Source organism: Penicillium verhagenii (genome assembly GCF_028828195.1).
Source record: "Penicillium verhagenii strain IBT 33310 chromosome Unknown utg000003l_segment0_segment0, whole genome shotgun sequence".
Classification (NCBI taxonomy): Eukaryota; Fungi; Ascomycota; class Eurotiomycetes; order Eurotiales; family Aspergillaceae; genus Penicillium; species Penicillium verhagenii.
The window spans coordinates 1,585,083-1,604,748 of NW_026643167.1; the positions used below are offsets into that span (position 1 = coordinate 1,585,083).

Below are 19,666 nucleotides of genomic sequence, written 5' to 3' on the forward strand. Positions count from 1 at the left end.
GTTTTTGGGGGGAGGGGGGGATTATGATAACGTTTCATTGTTATCAGAAGGGGGTAAATATCATGTAATCGATATCATTATCTCCGAATCAAAAAGTCTCGTGATCGGCTCCCTTTATTGCAAGTTGTGGGGGAAAAAGCCACTGACGGCTACATATACGAATGATTATTGGTCCAGTTCTTCGGGGCTATGGAGCAAGTCCCGGAAAGCAGATCGATAGGGAATCTCCAATCTTTTTTAGATTTCTGAGGCTGATACTGTTACGTAGCCCCTTATGAAGTTATGAGTCTATGATCTTATCTGAATTGGCTCATATCCGGATGCTGTCCTTTCTAGGACTAGCTTAGCCGCGGTGCATTAGCGTAGCCGTGAGTTCCCCGACTTGGACCTGATTCTGAACGTAAACAGAGGAATTGTACTTGTTGAGAATCGAGATATGATCCGTCGATGACATTATGAAACTGAGACAACAGCTATTATTCGGAGGAAAGATAAACTACTTCAGGATTGCCAGAGTTTCAATTGTGTCTTTATCAGTTGCCACGGGCCACATGAATTGATACTTGCAAGGTGTTCATCCTACTCCAGCTAGGTATCTAATCTTTCAAATCATCAGCTCAAGCACGTCTCTATCAACTTGATTTTCGCAACTGATAGTCTTTTGATAGGACATGGTATCTGTCTTACTGACTACACCCATGTCGAAGTGGGAACTTCGAAATAGGGCGTTTCAATGTTAAGCATACCACCGGATAGAGGTGATAACACGAGACTGGCTACCATGATTTTGTTTTCACCATAAAACTTTACCCTTATGACCTACCAGGAAATGTCTATAGATTTAAACCGCGCATCAGAAAGTCGGTAAATGACTCACTGTGGTCCCAGACACAAGCTTCTACTTTGTAAAACACCCTATTTAGTGGGGATGGCCAATTGATTCTTTGTTGGTGGAGTCGGACTTACTGTCTTGGGCAAGGCATTCCCGTCAGTAAACGGAGTTCGGCTGGTGATTATTCTCATCCTGCTTTTCAATTCTCGGCATTTCTCCGCACCCTGCGTCATCATGCTCTTTTCTCCAATAAAAACAACGTGATAGGCAATTACCCCACGTTTCATGTCCAGAACGCCGATCATGCATTGAGAGGGCCCATATTAAAGATACCGGGCTTGGTGAGTTTTACCACTAGTATGAACTGTTTTAATCTGCCAAGCATGATTTGCTACATCTAGTGTTATGATACGCAAAAGGGGTGTGACCATGTAACATTCGATTCAATCCGGAGCAAATCCCATACATAAGGGGTCTGTGTTCTTCTCTATTCCTATCCTTCATTTTATTCCAGCCTTCCAAGGTTGATTTTTGCATTGACTACCAAGTCCTATAGCCTTGATAATGGCGTCTACATTAGAGCCCCACCAGAAGTCATCACCTGCGCCAAGCCATCCTCCATTCGATGAAAAGAACACCAAATACGATGCCGATCTCGAACAATCAGACTCAATCGCCGCAAATGGCATGTTAGAGGCTCTTGGATATGAGGCAGAGCTTACAAGAAATCGATCAACACTCCAAGTGGCCTTCATGTCCTTCGTTCTCGCATCCATTCCCTACGGATTATCTACAACATTCATCTACCCGCTATACGGCGGTGGTCCGGTGAATATCATTTGGGGATGGCTGATGGTATCAGCAATCATTCTTTGTGTGGGAGCTTCTCTCGGCGAAATCACTTCTGTCTACCCAACCGCTGGAGGGGTTTACTACCAAACATTCATGCTCTCCTCACCCGCCTATCGAAGGATTTTTGCCTGGATCTGTGGCTGGTCCTATGTGGTCGGCAATATCATGATTACTCTCGCTGTCAATTTTGGCTCTGCTCAGTTCATTATTGCCTGCATCAATGTTTTCGAGTCCTCCCCTGGTGTTGGAGTTCTAGCGGGAGAGACATATCGGGTTTTCCTCCTCTTTCTTGGCATCACCCTTCTATGCAATGCTGTCTCGGCGTTTGGCAACAAGTGGTTACCACATCTTGATGTAAGTTTCTTGAACCTGTGCTTTCATTCGAATTTCCTTTTTACTCACAGCCTGTCTAGACATTTGCTATTTTCTGGACCCTTGCTGGTGTTCTGGCTATTGTTATTTGTGTCTTGGTCATTGCTAAAAATGGCAGACATGATGGGGAGTATGTTTTTACGAGCTTTGAGCCTCAGTCAGGATGGCCGGTGGGTTGGTCATTCTGTGTCGGACTCTTACAAGCTGCCTATACGACTTCGTCGACTGGAATGGTCATATCGTCAGTTTCCCTCTTCTCATGCCCCCATGTACCCACTTTGACCACGTATACTTATCTTTTACAGGATGTGCGAAGAAGTTCAAGAACCATCTCGCCAAGTACCCAAAGCCATTGTTGGCACAATCATTATGAATACGCTCGCCGGTCTTCTGTTTCTGATTCCCTTGGTTTTCGTGCTTCCCAATACGAAAGAGCTTCTGGCACTGCAATCTGGCCAGCCCGTCCCCAGCATAATTAAGTCGGCAATTGGTAATTCCGCTGGCGCATTTCTCCTGCTTCTCCCACTTGCCGTTCTCGCTATACTCTGTGGTATTGGATGCACCACGGCTGTATCGCGATCTGTCTGGGCATTTGCAAGAGATGGAGGTGTTCCTTACTCTCGCAAATGGAAAGAAGTGAGCAAGACGCTGGGGGTGCCTTTTAATGCTATGATGCTGGGTATGGTGATCGAGATTGCCCTTGGGCTCATCTACTTTGGATCAAGCGCTGCATTTAATGCTTTCTCCGGTGTCGGCGTTATCACTCTTACTGTGAGCTATGCCTGTCCTATTGCCGTGTCTTTCATCGGGGGGCGAAAGCAAATCAAAAACGGAAATTTTGACTTGGGAAAACTTGGTGTATTTTGTAATGTTGTGGCTCTTGGTGAGTTTCAACTGTTCTTCTCTCGGAGCGGCTCTTACTAACTTCAATCACAGCTTGGAGCATTCTCGTTGTGCCTCTATTCTGCATGCCGTCATATATTCCTGTCACTGCAGAGACGGTGAACTATGCCCCGGTGGTCTTTGTTGCCTTTATAATTATGGCTACTGCATGGTATTGGGTCTGGGGCCGAAAGAAGTATGTTGGACCACCATCCGTCGATGATGCGGTGATTGATCTTCGTCATGATGCGTCTTGATACCAGACGCAAGCATGAAAAAATGCGAAGTTTTTATGTATTTTAAATAGCGCTATATCTGGTCTGTGTGGATTTAAATAATCTTTCTTGAGTTGTCACATTCATGATTCTGTTCGACCTGTTTCTCGATGAAACTAAGGATTTGATCAAATCCCTCAAACTCCGCAATCCAATGACCATCTCCTTCGGCACCAGTAAATTCGTGACATTCTATCGAAAATTCAAGGCGCTGAAAGATCCCGGCCGCTTGGCGACCAAGCTCCACGGAGACCCATTGGTCGTCCGAGCCATGGCTTAGGAATATTGGAGTCGACAGTACGGTCAAGTCAGTATCTTCGTTAATCTGTGACGAATTGGAACTAGAAATGACGTCCAAAAAAAGTCGAGACGCTCGGAGTTGCTTGGTAGACGCATGCAATCCACTCGCAAATCCTCGAATGAGATTTTCGGCATCTTCAGAAAACGGCAACCATCCGCAGAACCCAAGAATTCCACCGAGTGGCCTTTGAATCCTTCCAGGCGCGCACAAGAAGGTCCATAGGGTTATTGCCATGCCCTGACTGATGCCCCCAAGGTAAATACGTCGCGGATCCCCACCGACTCGCTCAATCTCGCGATCCAACAAGTCTAGAATGTACACCACTGATTCCCGAAGACCCTCGATCTGTTTATCTTTGTTCTCCTCGATGTTGTCGAGGGAATATGCATCGAACCAAGATGGCATGGATTCTTCAAACCTGGTACTCCATCGGTCGCCAGAACTCGGGAAAACCCAGCGGAAATTCGGCAAGCTGTCGCACAAGTTTTTGCCTTGGGAGGTCACGGAAGAAAATATCTCCGTGGCGAATTCAGGGCCGTTGCTTCCCCTTCCGTGAAGTAGGATGGCCGTGTGGGTGTGTTCATTTGCGGGGGCTTGGATGTGAGGCTCCGGGAACTGCATTTTTTCCACTGGAAAGTTAGGATTCCGAGGTCGAACGAGTTCAGTATTTGAAGGGGGGGGGGCCCTGCGACGGCTAATTGTCAGCTTGTTAACACGTCAACGCGTCAAGAACGATGTCGTTAGTCAGCTCAGGGTCTGGAGTCAGGCAGCAGCAATGACAACAACCGAGCGAAGCTGTGGGAAGGCAATAAAGAATGAAAATTTGACGACGTGTGCTTCAATTTGAGCAATATCCAAGGCGGAGATGTTAGTTATCGAGAATAAAGCCAGTGGGGTAACAAAATTATCGCCATTGATCGCGCAGCGTCGGTTTGAAAACATTGAATACCTAGTACTTCCTGCCAAGGCCAGACTGCGGCGGCCGATAGAGGCCACCCCTAGGTCATATCCTAATTTCAACTTTCCGACCGGCAGAAAGTAAATTATGAGTAATTCCAAATTCATATTGGTTTTTGAACTCCATTATGTTCAGCGCTGCATTATACATTAAATCCTTGAACTCTATCATATATAATGCTATATTGAATATTATATTACTTCTCTTTAAATGTTTCTCTATGTAAATTATCACAACAACTGGCAAGAAAGAGACATCTGGAGGCTGAGATCCTAGTCATGTAATCCATTCTTAAGTCCCTTCTCAAGACTACCCTCAAGTCTATTCTCAAGTCTATTCTCAAGTCTATTCTAAAAGTGACCCGTATTTAGATCAAATCCCTTAAAGATATTCCTATATATGATAAATACAATACAGGCGGGAAACAGGGCGGTGAAGCTAGGAAATAAAATTGGGATATGACCTAGGGGTGGCCTCTATCGGCCGCCATAGCCAGACTGAAAAGTGGATCAAAAATTCTCCCCCTTTCGGTTTGTGTAAAGGTTTCGGATTCTCGGATTCTCGGATTCTCGGCTTCGTATTCGGGTTCGCCTGGAGATGCAGATCAGTGGGTCTCCTAAAGGCTAAATCCTTTGATAGCAGGAACCTGTTACTCCGCGTACGTGCTCCTGAGTCCTCTTATTTTGAGTCTTCTCCGCACTTTGATCAATATTCTTGTTGCCTTCTGTTAAAATAGCTCCAGGTTCGAGCTCGGCACTCGGCAGAGACTGCATTTACCAGGCCTTAGTGAGATATTCGAGTCCGAGATTGCGTTGCGATTGACGGGAGCCTGCAATCACGATGCGTTAGACAATGAGCGTGATGGCTGGCTGTCTAACAGGCCGTCCTCATTAGCAATAGAGTCCAGCACTTGGGGCAACTATCTACGTCTCCAAAGAAGCCCCCCGATTTAGCGTCGCACGTAATTTCTCATATTGCGTCCTTCCGTTACGTGATTAACTACACGCCTTTGGTTGACATGTCAATCTATAGGATCTTTGCGAAAACCAAGTCCCTTGTATAACAGAATCCTGCTTCTTTATCATCCCGGTGCACGGAAAGACATAACATTTGAACCATTCAAAGTTGAAATGGGGAAGAAGAGAAAGCAAGAAGGGGCTGTCTCTCTTGTTGGAGATGGTTGCAAACAAAAGTCTTTTATCTCCTGTCTCTCCTTTTCCCCTTTTCTTTTTCGGCAATAGTCGCATATTCCTTGCACATGAATAAGTTGTTAGTAAACATCTGGATGGAGGGATATCACATACGACAGCACGGAGAAATCGAATCACAAAGAGAACGCATACCTATACTAGTACCACTTTGGAGAAATCTATCCAGACGCCAGAAGCTGCTACTGTGGCTAAGAGTGTATAGCCTTTGTGTCAATGACAACATTGAACACCAATATTAAATTAAGAAAAATTAATCCGACGGACTACGTATGACTGAACATTGTACTTGAGGACGACTTCACAAGTACAACCATTCTGGTTTTAACTAGGCGATGTAAAGGCGATGTAAAGAAGATCAATGCCGAAAGAAAATGTACTTGATAAAGCCATCTATGGTTATGGCAAACGCGCCATTTTGACTCACCATTAAAGTATTATTATTCTGCCGGTCTACTCAACTTCATTTAGACTTATTTTTCCTTTAAGCTGAAACTAGTCAAGCTTCCAATGTTGATCTTCCACATACATAAGTGCCTATAAATATCGAAGGCAACAGAGGGTTTAACTGATCCACCGGGAGATGCTTAGTCTTCAGCCCACACGCCGATCATATATTGTTGAAGCTAAATAACTTCAAGCGTAACGCATGCCCCACAATGAGACAATAAAAGAATCTTAAATTTTCAAAAGTCAAGTTTGTCAACCTTCAAGGCCTCGTGTGTGATTCCACGGCAGTGACGCTGAAAGATTCACGTATGCGACTATCAGCAAAACTCTAGAAAAGATAACCGGAAAATCATGTTGTATCCCCAAGGTATTTTGAATGACTTAGCAAAAAGACCCTTTCAGCGGAGAAGCAGAAAGGGTCCAGACTTGTAAGTTGTCGCGTCAAGGTGAAGTTTGGTTAAGTGGGCCCATTAGGGACAATAAGTATGTGGGGCGATTGACCCAACTGGAGCCCTTGAAATCCGAATACGACTGACCATTAAAAGCTGTGGCAAAGACTAAAACCGGCTTGTTTAGCCTCAGGGTTCCAGATTTAGTTCATAGTATTGACCAAAAAAACCCACCGAGTGAGGTCCGATCGTATTCAAAAGAGTGCTTAGTGGAAATAAAGTTGCCTAACAAATCCACAACATTCTTATAAGAGATCTGGACTCGGCCTTCTGATGCTCGTCTTTTTGTTTAACCTTCCATCTCAACAATCTCAAGACATTCTGAACTTCTACTTCAATAAACCACTTCCAAAGTCACATCAGGTTTTTCCTCCGTTGCCAATTCAACACAATCAGAACAGCTTCAAGCCTATCACATCCCGCTAAATTTCACTATGTCGAAAGAAGAAGAGGTCAGAAGGCTCGAAGAGGAGTCCCACCAGGAAGAGACCGATGTTATGGATGAATATGAATCCCCATCACAACTCCCACCACCAACCTACGATTCGCTGTACAGCGACAGCTTAGCATCGCCAATCCTCGAAAATGACATGACACGATTGGCGACTTTTGAAGGTACTGATCAGTTGCTGTCTTGTTCTAACCCAGGCGTACCATGTACACGACTTGATTATGGATATTGGCTAATTTCTCTGTGCAGATAACGGGCGCTTCAGTATAGATCTGCAAGCTGGATCTCGTACATCAGCAATCGTTCAGACTTTCGTCGTTCCAATCACGCGCCCAAAGGTCATTCGAATTGACGAAAACTCAACTCTTGAATCCCCCGTCGAGAACTTGACTCTTTTATCACCAGTCGCGACCGTGACTCCTGCCACCCCAGTAGAAAAGACCAAACGGGGGATCTCTTTGGATATTGTTCTAATGCTCGTCGGCAGCAGAGGTCAGTGCCTTGAATTTACAGTCCACGTTCCTTCGTTTTCAGAGGCAATCAATCGAGTCACATTCTAACTTTTCTCAGATGAAATCAAATCGTGCATTGCAATTGCTCAGGAACTTCAAGAACAAGGTCATCGGGCTAGAGTTGTAACACACTCTATCTTCAAAAGCTTGATAATGAGTTTGGGCCTGGAGTTTTTCTCTATCAGCAGCGACCCAGATCACCCCATTGCTGTGAGTCCTTGCAAGGTTTCAAAAGTTGTATCGCCAATATTAATTACGTGCCACAGAAGCGAGACTCGGGCCTCATTCCAGGGCTACGCAGCCCAAAGAGGGCTGAAGTCCTCAAAAGCAACGAAATTCTCCGCGACACCCTTCAAGCTTCTTGGATTGCCTGTACTCATCCAGGTTCATGGGAAGAAAGGCCATTCTTGGCAGATGCTATTATTGCCACACCCCTCGCCCACGCACACATTCACTGCGCCGAGCGCTTGTCGATCCCGCTTCACATCATGTCTACTACTCCCTGGACCCCTACCGAAGAGTTCGCGCATACCTTGGCTCAAATTCAAAAGGATGAAGGGGCTCAGCCAGGTGTTCAGAACTACATCTCTCATATGCTGATTGGCGAGTCTGTTTGGCAAGAGTAAGTCATGTCTTTAACCTTATTATCATTAACACCGCGTCCTAATCATTGTCCTCTAGCACTTATCCTATGGTCGACAACTTTCGACAGCACACTTTGGGCTTGTCACAGATACCACTAGTGGGTGGAGGAGAGCTACTGCAACAATTGGACGTTCCTCATACATATCTCTGGTCCTCCTCCCTGGTACCCAAGCCGGAAGACTGGGATGACAAAAATGGTGAGTGATCCAATTCGGATTACTTGATTCCCAACTCTAATATGCTATGACAGACATCTCGGGATACGCATGGCTCGATGAGCCATCTCCCTTCCAGCCTTCGAATGAACTTCAGCAGTTTCTCGAGTCTGCAGTGGCACCTGTCTACGTCGCCATTGATATCACCTCACTCAGCAACTCTGAGAAATTTGTCCGCTGCCTAAGACAAGCTTCAATTGAATACGGGCTTTCATTCCTCTTACCAAGCTCATTCCACCCAGTGTCTGGTATTGCTGAAACTAACAAAATATTTGTTTGCCATAATGTTCCATTGGGTGAGTGCACTTTCTGTGTATAGGGTGTATCTGAGTCAGAGAAAAAGCTAACATCGGTTTGATGCAACAGATTGGATCGTACCAAGAACTGAGATTCTTCTCACCCATGGCGATGCTCATACAGTATCGATAGGCTTGCGCTACGGCAAGCCAATGATCTCGCTGCCTGTTCTGGGGGAGTAAGTGAATTTCAATTATCATTGCGAATCTGCTCATGACTAACTTCATCTAGCCAACCATTCTGGTCCGAGGCTATCTCCAAGGCGGGTGTCGGCTCAGCGCCGCTCAACGAACGAAACTTGTCTTCCGAGATGATCGTCACCGCATTCCGCTTTTGCTTGCAAAAAGAAACTCGAGAGAAAATGGCCCAAGCCCAAAATAGCACTTTGAGCGAGGATGGAACATCAAACGCTGTGGAGTCGTTCCATCGTCATGTTCGATCGAATGAGATGATTTGCAGTATCACCCGAACTGACCTCGCGACCTATTATGTCAGACAAAGGCCTTCCGTCCAAATCTCATCTATCGCAGCAGCTCTCTTGATAAAGTCGAACAAAATCAGATTATCTGGGTTGGACACGTATGACTCCTTCACATCAGAAAGATCTTGTTATTAAGCCATGCATACTGACATTTTCAATAGTATTCAACGCCGAAAATATATTAGTCAGAAGCCACATGGTGGTGAGGCTATTGAAAAGGGCTCCAAGCTCGACTTGGTCACAGTGAAGTCGGTGGGTATGGGTCTAATCAAGGCCATTGCCAAGCCAACTGTTTCACACATTGCCGACGCATGTTCGCCCAAGCCTGTAAGTGAGCCACCTCCATTATCCCACACAACAACTAACTTATTTTGATTTAAAGCTCAGCACGGTTGAGAAAGTTCCCCTTGAAGGATCAAAAATGGTGAGCAAACTTGCTAAGCAAGTGGGATTTACATCCGCTGTCTTTATTGGAAAGATTGCTATCCTGCCTTTCAAGAGTAAGATCTACCCGGGTTGAATAACACGACACAATTCATACAGATCACTAACGCATGCTATAGCTGTCTACTACATGGGTGAGACCGCGACATACGGCGTGCGCGCTTGCAAAGGACCTCAAAGTCGAGAGGTGAAAGAGCAAACGATCAAACCAAAACAGATTGAAGAAATTAGCAGTCCAGCAGCTGGTAAGCAGATAACGGCTCATATTCTTACAGGGTGTGTGCTGATGAATTCTACAGATCCCATGTCTCGCTCAACTATCGATTGCCAGCAGCTCGACAGCCTCGGCAATCTGAAGCTCGAGCGAGGAAGAAGAGATAAGCGAGCCCAGGACCCAAAGTTTGTGGAAATGGTTCTCTCCGAGTTTGAAAGTCTCTGCTCTTCCATGTCTTCTTCGTCTTCTGCTCCATCACTGCAAAGCACAGAGTATTATGGCTTCAAATAGACCAGTGTGTACCAGTTTAAACTACATAGACTTCTGCCTCTTTATATCGTTAAAGAAAACATATTTGAACATTTGAAATCAACCTTGGAATCTGTCAACATTTGAATATGGTCAACCATTTTGAACTCTTGAGTAGATATTGCATTCAAAGACTCAAGTCAAAGATTCAATTTTGGTGACATTCAACACCTACATACATATCAATCTGACGCCAACATTGAATATCCATTATTGCATCATGGTGATAAGTTAACCGGTCTGTCTTAGGCTTATGTATCCACTTTTAGAATTCCAAGTCGCAATCAATTGTTCAAAGCGCTTAGTAAATTACAAAATCCCAGATGAAAATAAAAATTGAACAAATGGAAAGATATCCAAATAGTTAATAGGTAAATCCGTACTATTCACTCTATAGCGCTGACAAAAACAACAGTACTTCACCTCAAGTGCTAGCTAGTATGTATGGGCGAACCTCATTGAGGCAATTTCAGGAGATGAGACTTCGAATCAGAAATCAATAATAATCATAGCCGATGAAGATCACATCTATAGAAATTCGGCTTGAACCGCTAGTTTCCAAGGACGACCTTGGAAATGACCCACTCGCATACAGGCCGGATTATTGGTTTGTACTAGCTATGTGGCTGTTACGTTAGAAAAAAAGAAGCACCCATGGTTTGGAATAAAAGATATTGAACGCTAGATATAGCTAGTTCGAAATAGTCAATCCGATCAATTTTGCAACAGTTCATGACACCCATAAGCTCTCAAGAGTTTACCTAAAAACATACTAGTATGCAAACAGACCTCTGGAGGAAGAGTGGATTTTTGAAAGTTACTTTGTCATCTAGTATGTATCCATCGTACAAGTACAGGGTAATGTTCATAGCCTTTACCTAGCCTTCCAATATCATAACCAAAAAGTTTTGTGAACACTGGGCCAATTCTACTCTTCCAATACCTCGTTGATGAATTCCAAGGTTATTCCAACAGTGAGGTCGGTGGTCGGGCTTGTGATTCATCAAATGCCAAGGACTGTGCTTCTGGATCTGTCGCGAAGCTGTCGTGTTTGTTCAATAACGGACCCGGTCTGTTTTATTTTATTTCATTAGCAGTTCATGGAAGCTGAGGAAGTTGCATCACGAACCTCAAGGGTCGCTGGTCCTTGGTATTACTATATTGCAGAAGAGCATTGAAGCTCCTTATTCTCAGTTCTCGCATATATCGTTTCTGGTCGTTTGAAGGCGACCATTGGGGATTTTCTGCAACGGAATAGTGACCGAACATTGCTGCTGCGAGCGAAACAGAGGAAAGACAACAGACGAGAATAATGACGATGAGAGCAGCATTGCTGAGAGCCATTGTGATGATGGCTGAAGGAGAGTGGTGGATGAGAGGGGCTAGATCTTGTAGTGGTCAAGAACGATATTTGTAGCTGGCAGGGCCATAAAAGGAGGTTTAGAATTGTAAAGAAATTATTTGACGTTGGAAAACCGGGCTTTGTAGTTACCTGTTGCCTATTACCTACTATTAAGCGGTCTTTTCATTCCAAAGATCTTATAATAATAGTTCTATACTACAGATTGTGTGCCTTGGCCTTGTTTGAGATAGGCGAAACCGTCGTATTCGGGTTTTTCGGTTTCAAGCCTCGCCAAGAGAATCAAGACATCTATGATCTTTGAGTGGATACATGTCGAAACTTCTACAGGCGCTTCTAGCTAAAATTAGCTTCGATAATTGCTTCTGCCTTGTAACTGTTGACTTTCAATTTTGGTTGGCGCTGAATCGTTGATACTGATGCTTTGTTTACAAACTCGTTTTCGATTCATATAACAACACCATTTCCCACCCTTGGGCAAATTTTCAACATTCATTCGCTATTCATTTCCACCCTCTTCATTATCTTTTCTTTAACATCCTATTCTTTTTTTGCATTTTTTTATCAACTCTACAATGGCCTACGTTCTTTACAATTACACGCCGTCGCTGGCCGCCGCTGTAATTTTCGTCCTGCTCTTTTTCACGCTCACACTTGGACATATCTTTCTTGCCTGCAAGCATAAACTCAAGTTTTTGATTGCTTTCATCGTTGGTGGCTTTTTTGAATCCATTGGATATGCCGCAAGAGCAGTCAATGCACACACGGCACCAAACTACGCGACTATGCCATATGCGCTTCAAAGCTTGTTCATTCTACTTGGCCCCTCTCTATTCGCGGCATCAATCTACATGATTCTCGGTCGCATCATTCGCTTGACTGATGGAGACTCACGATCCATGATTCGCGGAACTAGATTAACCAAGATCTTCGTTTCGGGCGACGTGTTGTCTTTTCTCGTTCAGAGTGGTGGTCAGTATTAAATCCCCTGCTACCAAGGTCCAAGTGCCACATGTTTCCAAGGTCACTTACTCTCATCCAGGCGGTGCACTTATGTCCGGTGCCAAGACGGCCAGCAAGCTGAAGCTCGGAGAAGATGTCATCATCGTGGGACTCATCATCCAAATTATCTTCTTTGGTTTCTTCGTTTCTGTGTCAATCGTTTTCCACAAGCGGATGTCAGGAAACCCCACCTCCGCCGCTATGGGTAGTTCATTCGATTGGGATCGCTACATGAAAGTTCTATACTTTGCGAGTGTCTTGATCATGATCCGTTGCCTTTACCGAGTCATTGAGTACATTCAAGGATCCACGGGTTTCTTGCAAAGTCATGAGTACTTTGCCTATATCTTCGATGGAACTCTTATGATGTGTGTCATGGCTACCTTTATTGTGTTTCATCCCAGCCAGATCTTTGCTGGTGTTCACAAGAAGTTGGATGAAACAGAATTGATTTACGGACAGCAAGGTTACGCGCAGCAGGTTTGAGCTGAATTTTCAACATTGTCAGCGCTATTCGATATTTAGAAGGAAATTGAAACTATGGTCCTTTGCATTATGTATAGAAAATTTGGACTTTGGGGTATTCTGTGGATATTTACTTGTCATTTAACTTCAAAAGATGCATTTTTTGACTTGATCTCTCAATCTAATAGCCTTGCTAGCCCATTGCCGATCCGGCTCAGTAGATTGTGGGTATGCACGGGTATGATCACCAATTGCCATCCCGAGGTCTCGGAACGGCAATCTTGACCTTATCTGGGTGGGATCTTTCAATGTTAAGAACTACTTCATTATTTACATGTACATTCTCATACAATGTTATAGATCCGGTTACTTGATTGTAGAAACTTGAAGGGTTTTGCGCTGATCATATTCATGTCTGAGACCTTCAGCTAACTAAGCTTTCATCATATCTCAATTACTCCGAGGAAAAAGATATACATTATTGGATTATATGAAGAGCTATGCCCCCCCCCCCGGTAAAATCAATAATCTATCAAAATTCAAAATCTACAGTCGGAACATCCCGAAAACCGTGCTTTAGGCAGCAAATCTGCGGCTGTTGTTGTCCCACAACTCAATTAGAAACATACTACCAGATTGGGCAATTGGGGGAATCAAGATTAAGCACCATGGCGACGGGATTACGGGGGCCGATACGAATCAACCTTGGAAAAATCTCATGGTTCTATGAACCCACGTGGATTTTTAGCGTGACCGAATACGAATTGCGAATACGAACACAGTCAAGACGGGTTCGATCTGCTCGGATTCGGATTCAAGAGCCCCACTTCAGGGCCGTCAGGGCTCCACTTATTAAGCTTGTCGAATCTAAAATGCACTAACCCTGCGGACTACTCCGTACAGGTACTCCGTCTAACATGGAAAATTCAATTTATTTGTGGGTACTTCTTCAGAATGATTGAATAGTTTAAGAGCAGGGACAGCAAAGTGATAGAGTCTTTTCAATTTTCATTCTGGTATTGGTCGGCGTCGTCGTTTAATCCCCACAATCTTGAGATTTCTTCACTTCTCAATCAGTTTGTAATATCAAATCCCGGCGGTATGTACTCCGGGGTCTATATTAATTCCCTATTCGGCGACGGGTCCAATAGACAGTTCGAGCGAGCCACTTTCACGATCGCGATTTACCTTTCAAGCACTAGTACTCACTAATATTGCCCAGGGTCTATACAACACTTCAGCTTTTTCTTGAAAGAATTAAATGAAAATTCTCGAACGGTCAATTTTACCCACTCCGGATTCTGTCTTTAAGTAGTGAATGTAGATCTTAGGTAATACTCCTCAATATAAATATAATTTCAACGTTTACTATACGCTAAGCCACCTAATTACATGTATGCGCACCACCACCTATTCGGGCATTGGAAGCTTATTCAAACACTGCAGCCTGTCTAACATTGTTTCTAAAAACGTCGGAACGTTGGAACCTTCAAATGTTCGCAGGCCCTGTAGATCTTGACAAGCACTTGAGCTTGAAAGCTAGCTTCTAGTTTATTTTTCCCACTTATTACGTAATTTTCTTAGATACAAGCTTGGAACAAAATTCATATTAGCACTCATGCATTCGGTCTTTTGCGAAAGAAATCGGTATATGTAACATTTTAATGAATGCACATGTGTATTATAGTATTAGAAGAGCCCCAGAGTGGAGGTATATTGGAAGGTTTGTCTTTTTAACCCAGCAAAAATCGTGTAGGAGTCTCCATCTTCTGAAGCTCCCGATCGGCAGAGTCTTTTTCGGGCGGATTGACGTGATTTTTCAATCCTTGATCAAAATTGAGAATGCACAGTACGGAATTGATGAGTGTAGCAATCATCAAAAGCAAGGATATGACAGCGAAAAGTGTCACGGACACCCTGGTAGAGGTGTAGTCGTTTTGGATTCGGACTATAGTCAGAACCAGAAACGCGGTTGTGAATAGCATCAGAACCTGGAGATCGTATTAGCTCCAGCTGCAGAAATTGTCTCCATGGCACACTCACCATCATGAAAATGAGAGGCTTTTTTCTCTCCCTTTTGCAGTAATATGCTGATAAAACCAAGTTTGCTATGGCGATTGGAACCCAAGCAGAATTAAGGATGAAATCCGGGCTTTCGAATTTGGTGACAATGAGAAGAAATTGAAGTTGAGTGCCGAATACAAAGAAAAAATTGAACTTTAGCAATGCGATGTATACCTGTAAAGGTCAGTTAAAGATGCAAACGTAGTATCTAGAGAATTGTAGCAAACCTGATATGTGAAGTATCGGCGTTTCATTCGTAGATCGGCGCTGATGTTTTTATAAATGGACCACGAGAACTCGGCGCGCAACTTCCAAGTAAGAAATGTCATGCAAAGAGTACCAACGCCTAGAATGATTGGCACGAGGATAAGGACCACTCGGTACAAGTGCAACAATCGAGTGACGATTAACCCTTCTGCCATCATGTTTTGGAGAGTCGGTTCGATCTCCTTTAGTTGGAGAATCCCGTATGCTGTCAAGCCCACATTACAGAAACAAAGTCCGATGAGTTGGATTGTATTTTTTCGGCGTAGCGCATCATATGATAAAGCTAGCTCGTAAAGAAGCGCAAATACATAAAGGCCCAGAAAAGACTGCAGGCGGGATTTTGCATTCTTATTGGTGCCGTCGCCAAGGTGAGCCCAAAGACTCATTAGAACCCAACTATATCAAAGTCGATCAGAATTCACGTGTTCTTGTTTTTCCGCACTGGTCTTTGGGGCTTACGTTTCAATCGCGACTGTGAGGCACATTTCGGTGATGAGAGTCGTAGCGAACATTCGCGTCCAAAGAGAGTTGGGCATGTAAAGGAGAGGACGTGAAGAACTTGGAGTTTGATCTGCATCTTTTTGCTTGTCGGCGACCGGACTTGTCGATATAGTGGACATCGAGTCTTGCGATATCCTGGATTTGATGGACGATCTGTCGTATGTCTTGTAGGGGCCATGGTCATAGCTGGTACGCTGATTATAGATGTCAGATTTTGACATCGTGGTCATTTAGAATATGCAGAGGTAAAATGGAGGAAGAGGCAGTCTTTAACAGTTATTTTATTCCATTCGGAAAGATATGCTCCTATAGAGCAATTCTACCCCTTTTCAGGGTTAAGTCTTGGAGAAATGGATCTGGACACGAATGATTGGTCAGGTGGATTCTTACTTTTATTATTCCATCTTATCCAGTTCCATACGATCTACTAGTAGTGTCTTTGGGAGATTTTCACTAGTCAGAAAATTGACAAGTGGGGATTTTTGATCCACAAGCTTTGACCGAACTAGTGAGTTGTAGACTCGTAGTGACCTCGTTATGTACCCCCAATAAATTCACGACAATCACAACGAGATCAACCTATAGAGCAAGAAAAAATGCTTCAGGAAATATGAAAGCTAAAGATTTTGAAGATTGATTTGCACATGTGAAGCATGAAAGTTGTGACAGTTTTCAAGTTGACATCTGGATTCTTCAAGCAAGAATTGAGTTCTTAGGCTTCGGAAGATTTCCGACTGCATATACAAGACAACATTGAACTACGAATGCTTCTGAATGAAGCCCTGAAGGGGGTCAAGCTGATACATCGTGATTCCAGGCAACAATGGATGTTGCATTGAGTCGTCCCAGTGAGATGCGTCTGTGATTCTCGTGCTTTGGTCACCCTCGTATTCGTATCACCATCATCAATAAAAAACCAAGTTTCTTCGACTTCTCATTCGGCCTTCTTCCAACTTCTCCTACAATTCTTACAAATCTAGGATCGCAATTAACTCCTGTAGGTTAAATATGAATGGATTTCAAATGTTATTTTGAAACATCTGACATATTTGAATGGGGGACTAGGAATCTTCAGGTTTTTATTGATTGTGATAATTGCTTCAAAAGTTGTGAAATTCAATTCGAATGTTCAAATGTTTCAAAAAACAAGAAACTTGAACATCAGATCTAAGCTGTGAGACATCTGGACAATATATACTTATAATACTGAGGAAATTCCAAGCCATCAACGGAGGAAACTTCCAAAGAGCCAAGCAACACACATATATTTACAATTCACAATCTACTAGGTCGCATGACCGGCCTTCAAAAATGGCTGGGTTGGGGCCAAAGATGTGAGAGTGATCTAAAGACCAAGCTTGAAGCCGCCCCAGCTGAGGATGGAGAAAACTCCAGCAGGATCGTAGGCAGAGCGGATCTTGCGCATACGATCAACATTCTTACCGAGGAAACCGGCATAGGGGTCCTGCCATTCACCGGCATCTCCCATGTAGATAAATTCGGAAGCAAGTCCCAACTTCTTGTTGATACTGTGAAGGTGCTCAGCCAGCTGGCGTGACCAAGCTTCCATGCGAAGATCATCCTGGGCCAAGTCCCAGCCGGTGCTGAATTGCCAGACTAAAGAGAATAAATGTTAGATTCTGATGCGCTCATGTTGAGAATTTCTAGATGAAACTCACTAATCAAAGGCTCCTCTTCAAGACCCCACACGTTACCCACACCGTTTGTCTTGGCTACACGAATTGAGGTAGGCGATATGACATTGGTCACGAAAGTAGGGTAGAGGCCCTGGACGTCGGCAATCTTATCAACGGCATCCTTCCAGGCGCTGTAGATAGAGTAAAGGACCTTGGCATCGGGCTTCATGGTCTTGTGGGAGAATTGGACACTGGTATATCTGTCAGCTCATATAATTATAGTGGATGGTGGGCTAGATGCGATTTACGTACCGCATGGTTTGCTTGGGGGAGTCAAGGGTATCAGCCCAAGGCTTCATGGTGGTGACGTTGTTGATTCTCTCGACGGCAGGGATCTTGGTGAAGTTGGCGAATTGAGACGGGGGCATGCTGACCCCGGCTTGAACACCCAAGACAGATCCTTCTGGGATCTTAGTTGTCGCATTGTAGGTAATGGTGGCAATCATGCCGGCGGCGATGGGGTCTTCGTCGTCAAGCTTGGCAGCTTCGCAGACAGCAGACAGGAAGCTGGGAATGTTGGTCTCGTTGAAGACTTGAATGGTCGTGCTGACCTTGGGGACATCATAGGTGCGCAGCTCGAAGCGAGTGACAATACCGTAGTTGTTTGCACCTCCCTTCAAAGCCCAGAAAAGGTCGCTGTGAGCGTCCCGGGTAACAGTGATGAGAGTTCCGTTGCCAAGGACAATATCATAGCTAATCACATTGTCCATCGCGTATCCGTACTTGTTATTGAAGTAGTGGAATCCTCCGATCAGGCTCAATCCCGGAACACCGATCGTCTTCATACGACCTCCGATAGCGACACGACCGTAAGGCTCAAGGGCAGAGTAAACGTCGTACCAGTTATTTCCTGGGCCCACGTCCACACTCCCGTTCTTCACGTCGATGGCGTTCAAGTTGGACAAACCTATCAGAACACCAGCATCGATATTGTTGGCACCAGGGTACTGCATATGTGGTCAGCTCTTATGCCCACCTTGTTTGATGGTAAATATCAACTCACGTTCATGTGACCTCCGCCACGAACTGCAAACTTGGACTGGCAAGTGCCAATAATACGGATGGCTTCGGAGACTTCACAGGCAGTCGAGGGCACGATAATACACGCGGGAGAAAGATCTGCACGAATGTCCCAGTAGCTGTCCACAGCCTGGGTCGTATAGTTCTGCGATCCAGGAAGAATGAAGCTCTGAGGCATGGCTTGAGAAAGCTTCGCGCAAGCACATGAAGCCCCCTGAGGGATCTCAAGAACACCAGAGGAGGTGGTGAGGGAACCCGTCAGGGTAGTTGTAGCGTTGATACTGGCATATGCCAGACTCGAAAGGCCGAGTCCGGCAATAGATAGTGAAAGAAACATGTTGAAGCGGTTTTGGTTGGCCAAAGGTTGGTGATCCGATCAAGAAAATTCCTGGACAACGAGGGATCGTCTTTCTTTTTAAAGTCATTGCTGAATAATTTCTCTCTCTCCTGAATGTCCATCCTACCCGAAATCTAGGTTGCCAACTTGCGAGGCCCGCTTCCTAGAGTCTCTGGTTGAGGCAATTTTCATGACGATCCCGAGTCTCGCATTCGGATTTGAAGTGAGGTAACAGGTTCAAGAGGTTTCAACCAAAAATGATAAATATAACACCGAGCTTGTTCCGTGGTCTCTCCGCTTTGAAGAAGATGAGGTGTCGAGATCTAGGCTTCCAGATAATATTCATGGAAATCATAATGTTATGATGCAAGTGAAACGCCTCACTCTGACTTGGGGCGCAATAAGCTCAAGCCCGACACCCGAACGCGAGTCCGATAGCTTCCACTAGTAATACCAAGGAAATGCCGATAGTTTCAGAGTGGTTCGACCATCCTTGGTGGGGGAAAATCTCCCCCAAAAAAAGATAGCCTAGTGGGCCTCTCTCAATGCGAGGAAGTACCAATCCTTAAACTTGAATCCTTAGCTATTCGAGAACATTTCCCCTAGCAGTCTTTCCGAGCTCCATTGATCGACAACTGGAAGTTACTTGGGGTAAATCAGGATGTTCCATCTGATTACGACAGAAGATCATTAATCCGAATACGAGGGTCTCCACCAATCATACCAATCTCGACAAAGCTAAGCCCCCATTTCTTAGGCAAGCATCTGGATTCTGGAGTGAATAATCCACGTTAGTTTTTGGTCGG

At 44.5% G+C, this 19,666-nt stretch overlaps 7 protein-coding genes across 7 annotated transcripts; 3 read left to right on the top strand and 4 right to left on the bottom strand.

Annotated features, from left to right (window-relative positions):
• Positions 1-1,396: 1,396 nt before the first annotated feature.
• Positions 1,397-3,195, top strand: N7466_001992 (putative amino acid permease; the record flags this gene model as incomplete). The annotated part of the gene is made up of 4 exons (XM_057161390.1): positions 1,397-2,038; positions 2,098-2,297; positions 2,362-2,939; positions 2,993-3,195. The coding sequence occupies 4 exons, from the start codon at positions 1,397-1,399 to the stop codon at positions 3,193-3,195; spliced, it is 1,623 nt and encodes a 540-aa protein (XP_057024675.1).
• A 73-nt stretch (positions 3,196-3,268) lies between these two features.
• On the bottom strand, positions 3,269-4,135 carry N7466_001993 (alpha/beta hydrolase; the record flags this gene model as incomplete). The annotated part of the gene is made up of 1 exon (XM_057161391.1): positions 3,269-4,135. One exon carries the CDS (start codon positions 4,133-4,135, stop codon positions 3,269-3,271), a length of 867 nt encoding a protein of 288 aa, XP_057024676.1.
• A 2,878-nt stretch (positions 4,136-7,013) lies between these two features.
• On the top strand, positions 7,014-10,129 carry N7466_001994 (glycosyltransferase; the record flags this gene model as incomplete). The annotated part of the gene is made up of 12 exons (XM_057161392.1): positions 7,014-7,194; positions 7,280-7,522; positions 7,601-7,752; positions 7,809-8,164; positions 8,224-8,384; positions 8,438-8,698; positions 8,769-8,877; positions 8,931-9,278; positions 9,342-9,507; positions 9,563-9,680; positions 9,744-9,869; positions 9,924-10,129. 12 exons carry the CDS (start codon positions 7,014-7,016, stop codon positions 10,127-10,129), a joined length of 2,427 nt encoding a protein of 808 aa, XP_057024677.1.
• Positions 10,130-11,110: 981 nt separating this feature from the next.
• On the bottom strand, positions 11,111-11,491 carry N7466_001995 (uncharacterized protein; the record flags this gene model as incomplete). The annotated part of the gene is made up of 2 exons (XM_057161393.1): positions 11,111-11,219; positions 11,277-11,491. 2 exons carry the CDS (start codon positions 11,489-11,491, stop codon positions 11,111-11,113), a joined length of 324 nt encoding a protein of 107 aa, XP_057024678.1.
• Positions 11,492-12,082: 591 nt separating this feature from the next.
• On the top strand, positions 12,083-12,995 carry N7466_001996 (RTA1 domain-containing protein; the record flags this gene model as incomplete). The annotated part of the gene is made up of 2 exons (XM_057161394.1): positions 12,083-12,479; positions 12,550-12,995. The coding sequence occupies 2 exons, from the start codon at positions 12,083-12,085 to the stop codon at positions 12,993-12,995; spliced, it is 843 nt and encodes a 280-aa protein (XP_057024679.1).
• Positions 12,996-14,707: 1,712 nt separating this feature from the next.
• N7466_001997 (uncharacterized protein) lies at positions 14,708-16,036 on the bottom strand (the record flags this gene model as incomplete). Its single annotated transcript, XM_057161395.1, has 4 exons — positions 14,708-14,965; positions 15,018-15,212; positions 15,266-15,701; positions 15,765-16,036. The coding sequence occupies 4 exons, from the start codon at positions 16,034-16,036 to the stop codon at positions 14,708-14,710; spliced, it is 1,161 nt and encodes a 386-aa protein (XP_057024680.1).
• Positions 16,037-17,151: 1,115 nt separating this feature from the next.
• On the bottom strand, positions 17,152-18,860 carry N7466_001998 (FAD-binding oxidoreductase; the record flags this gene model as incomplete). The annotated part of the gene is made up of 4 exons (XM_057161396.1): positions 17,152-17,423; positions 17,486-17,694; positions 17,756-18,450; positions 18,507-18,860. 4 exons carry the CDS (start codon positions 18,858-18,860, stop codon positions 17,152-17,154), a joined length of 1,530 nt encoding a protein of 509 aa, XP_057024681.1.
• Positions 18,861-19,666: the final 806 nt, after the last annotated feature.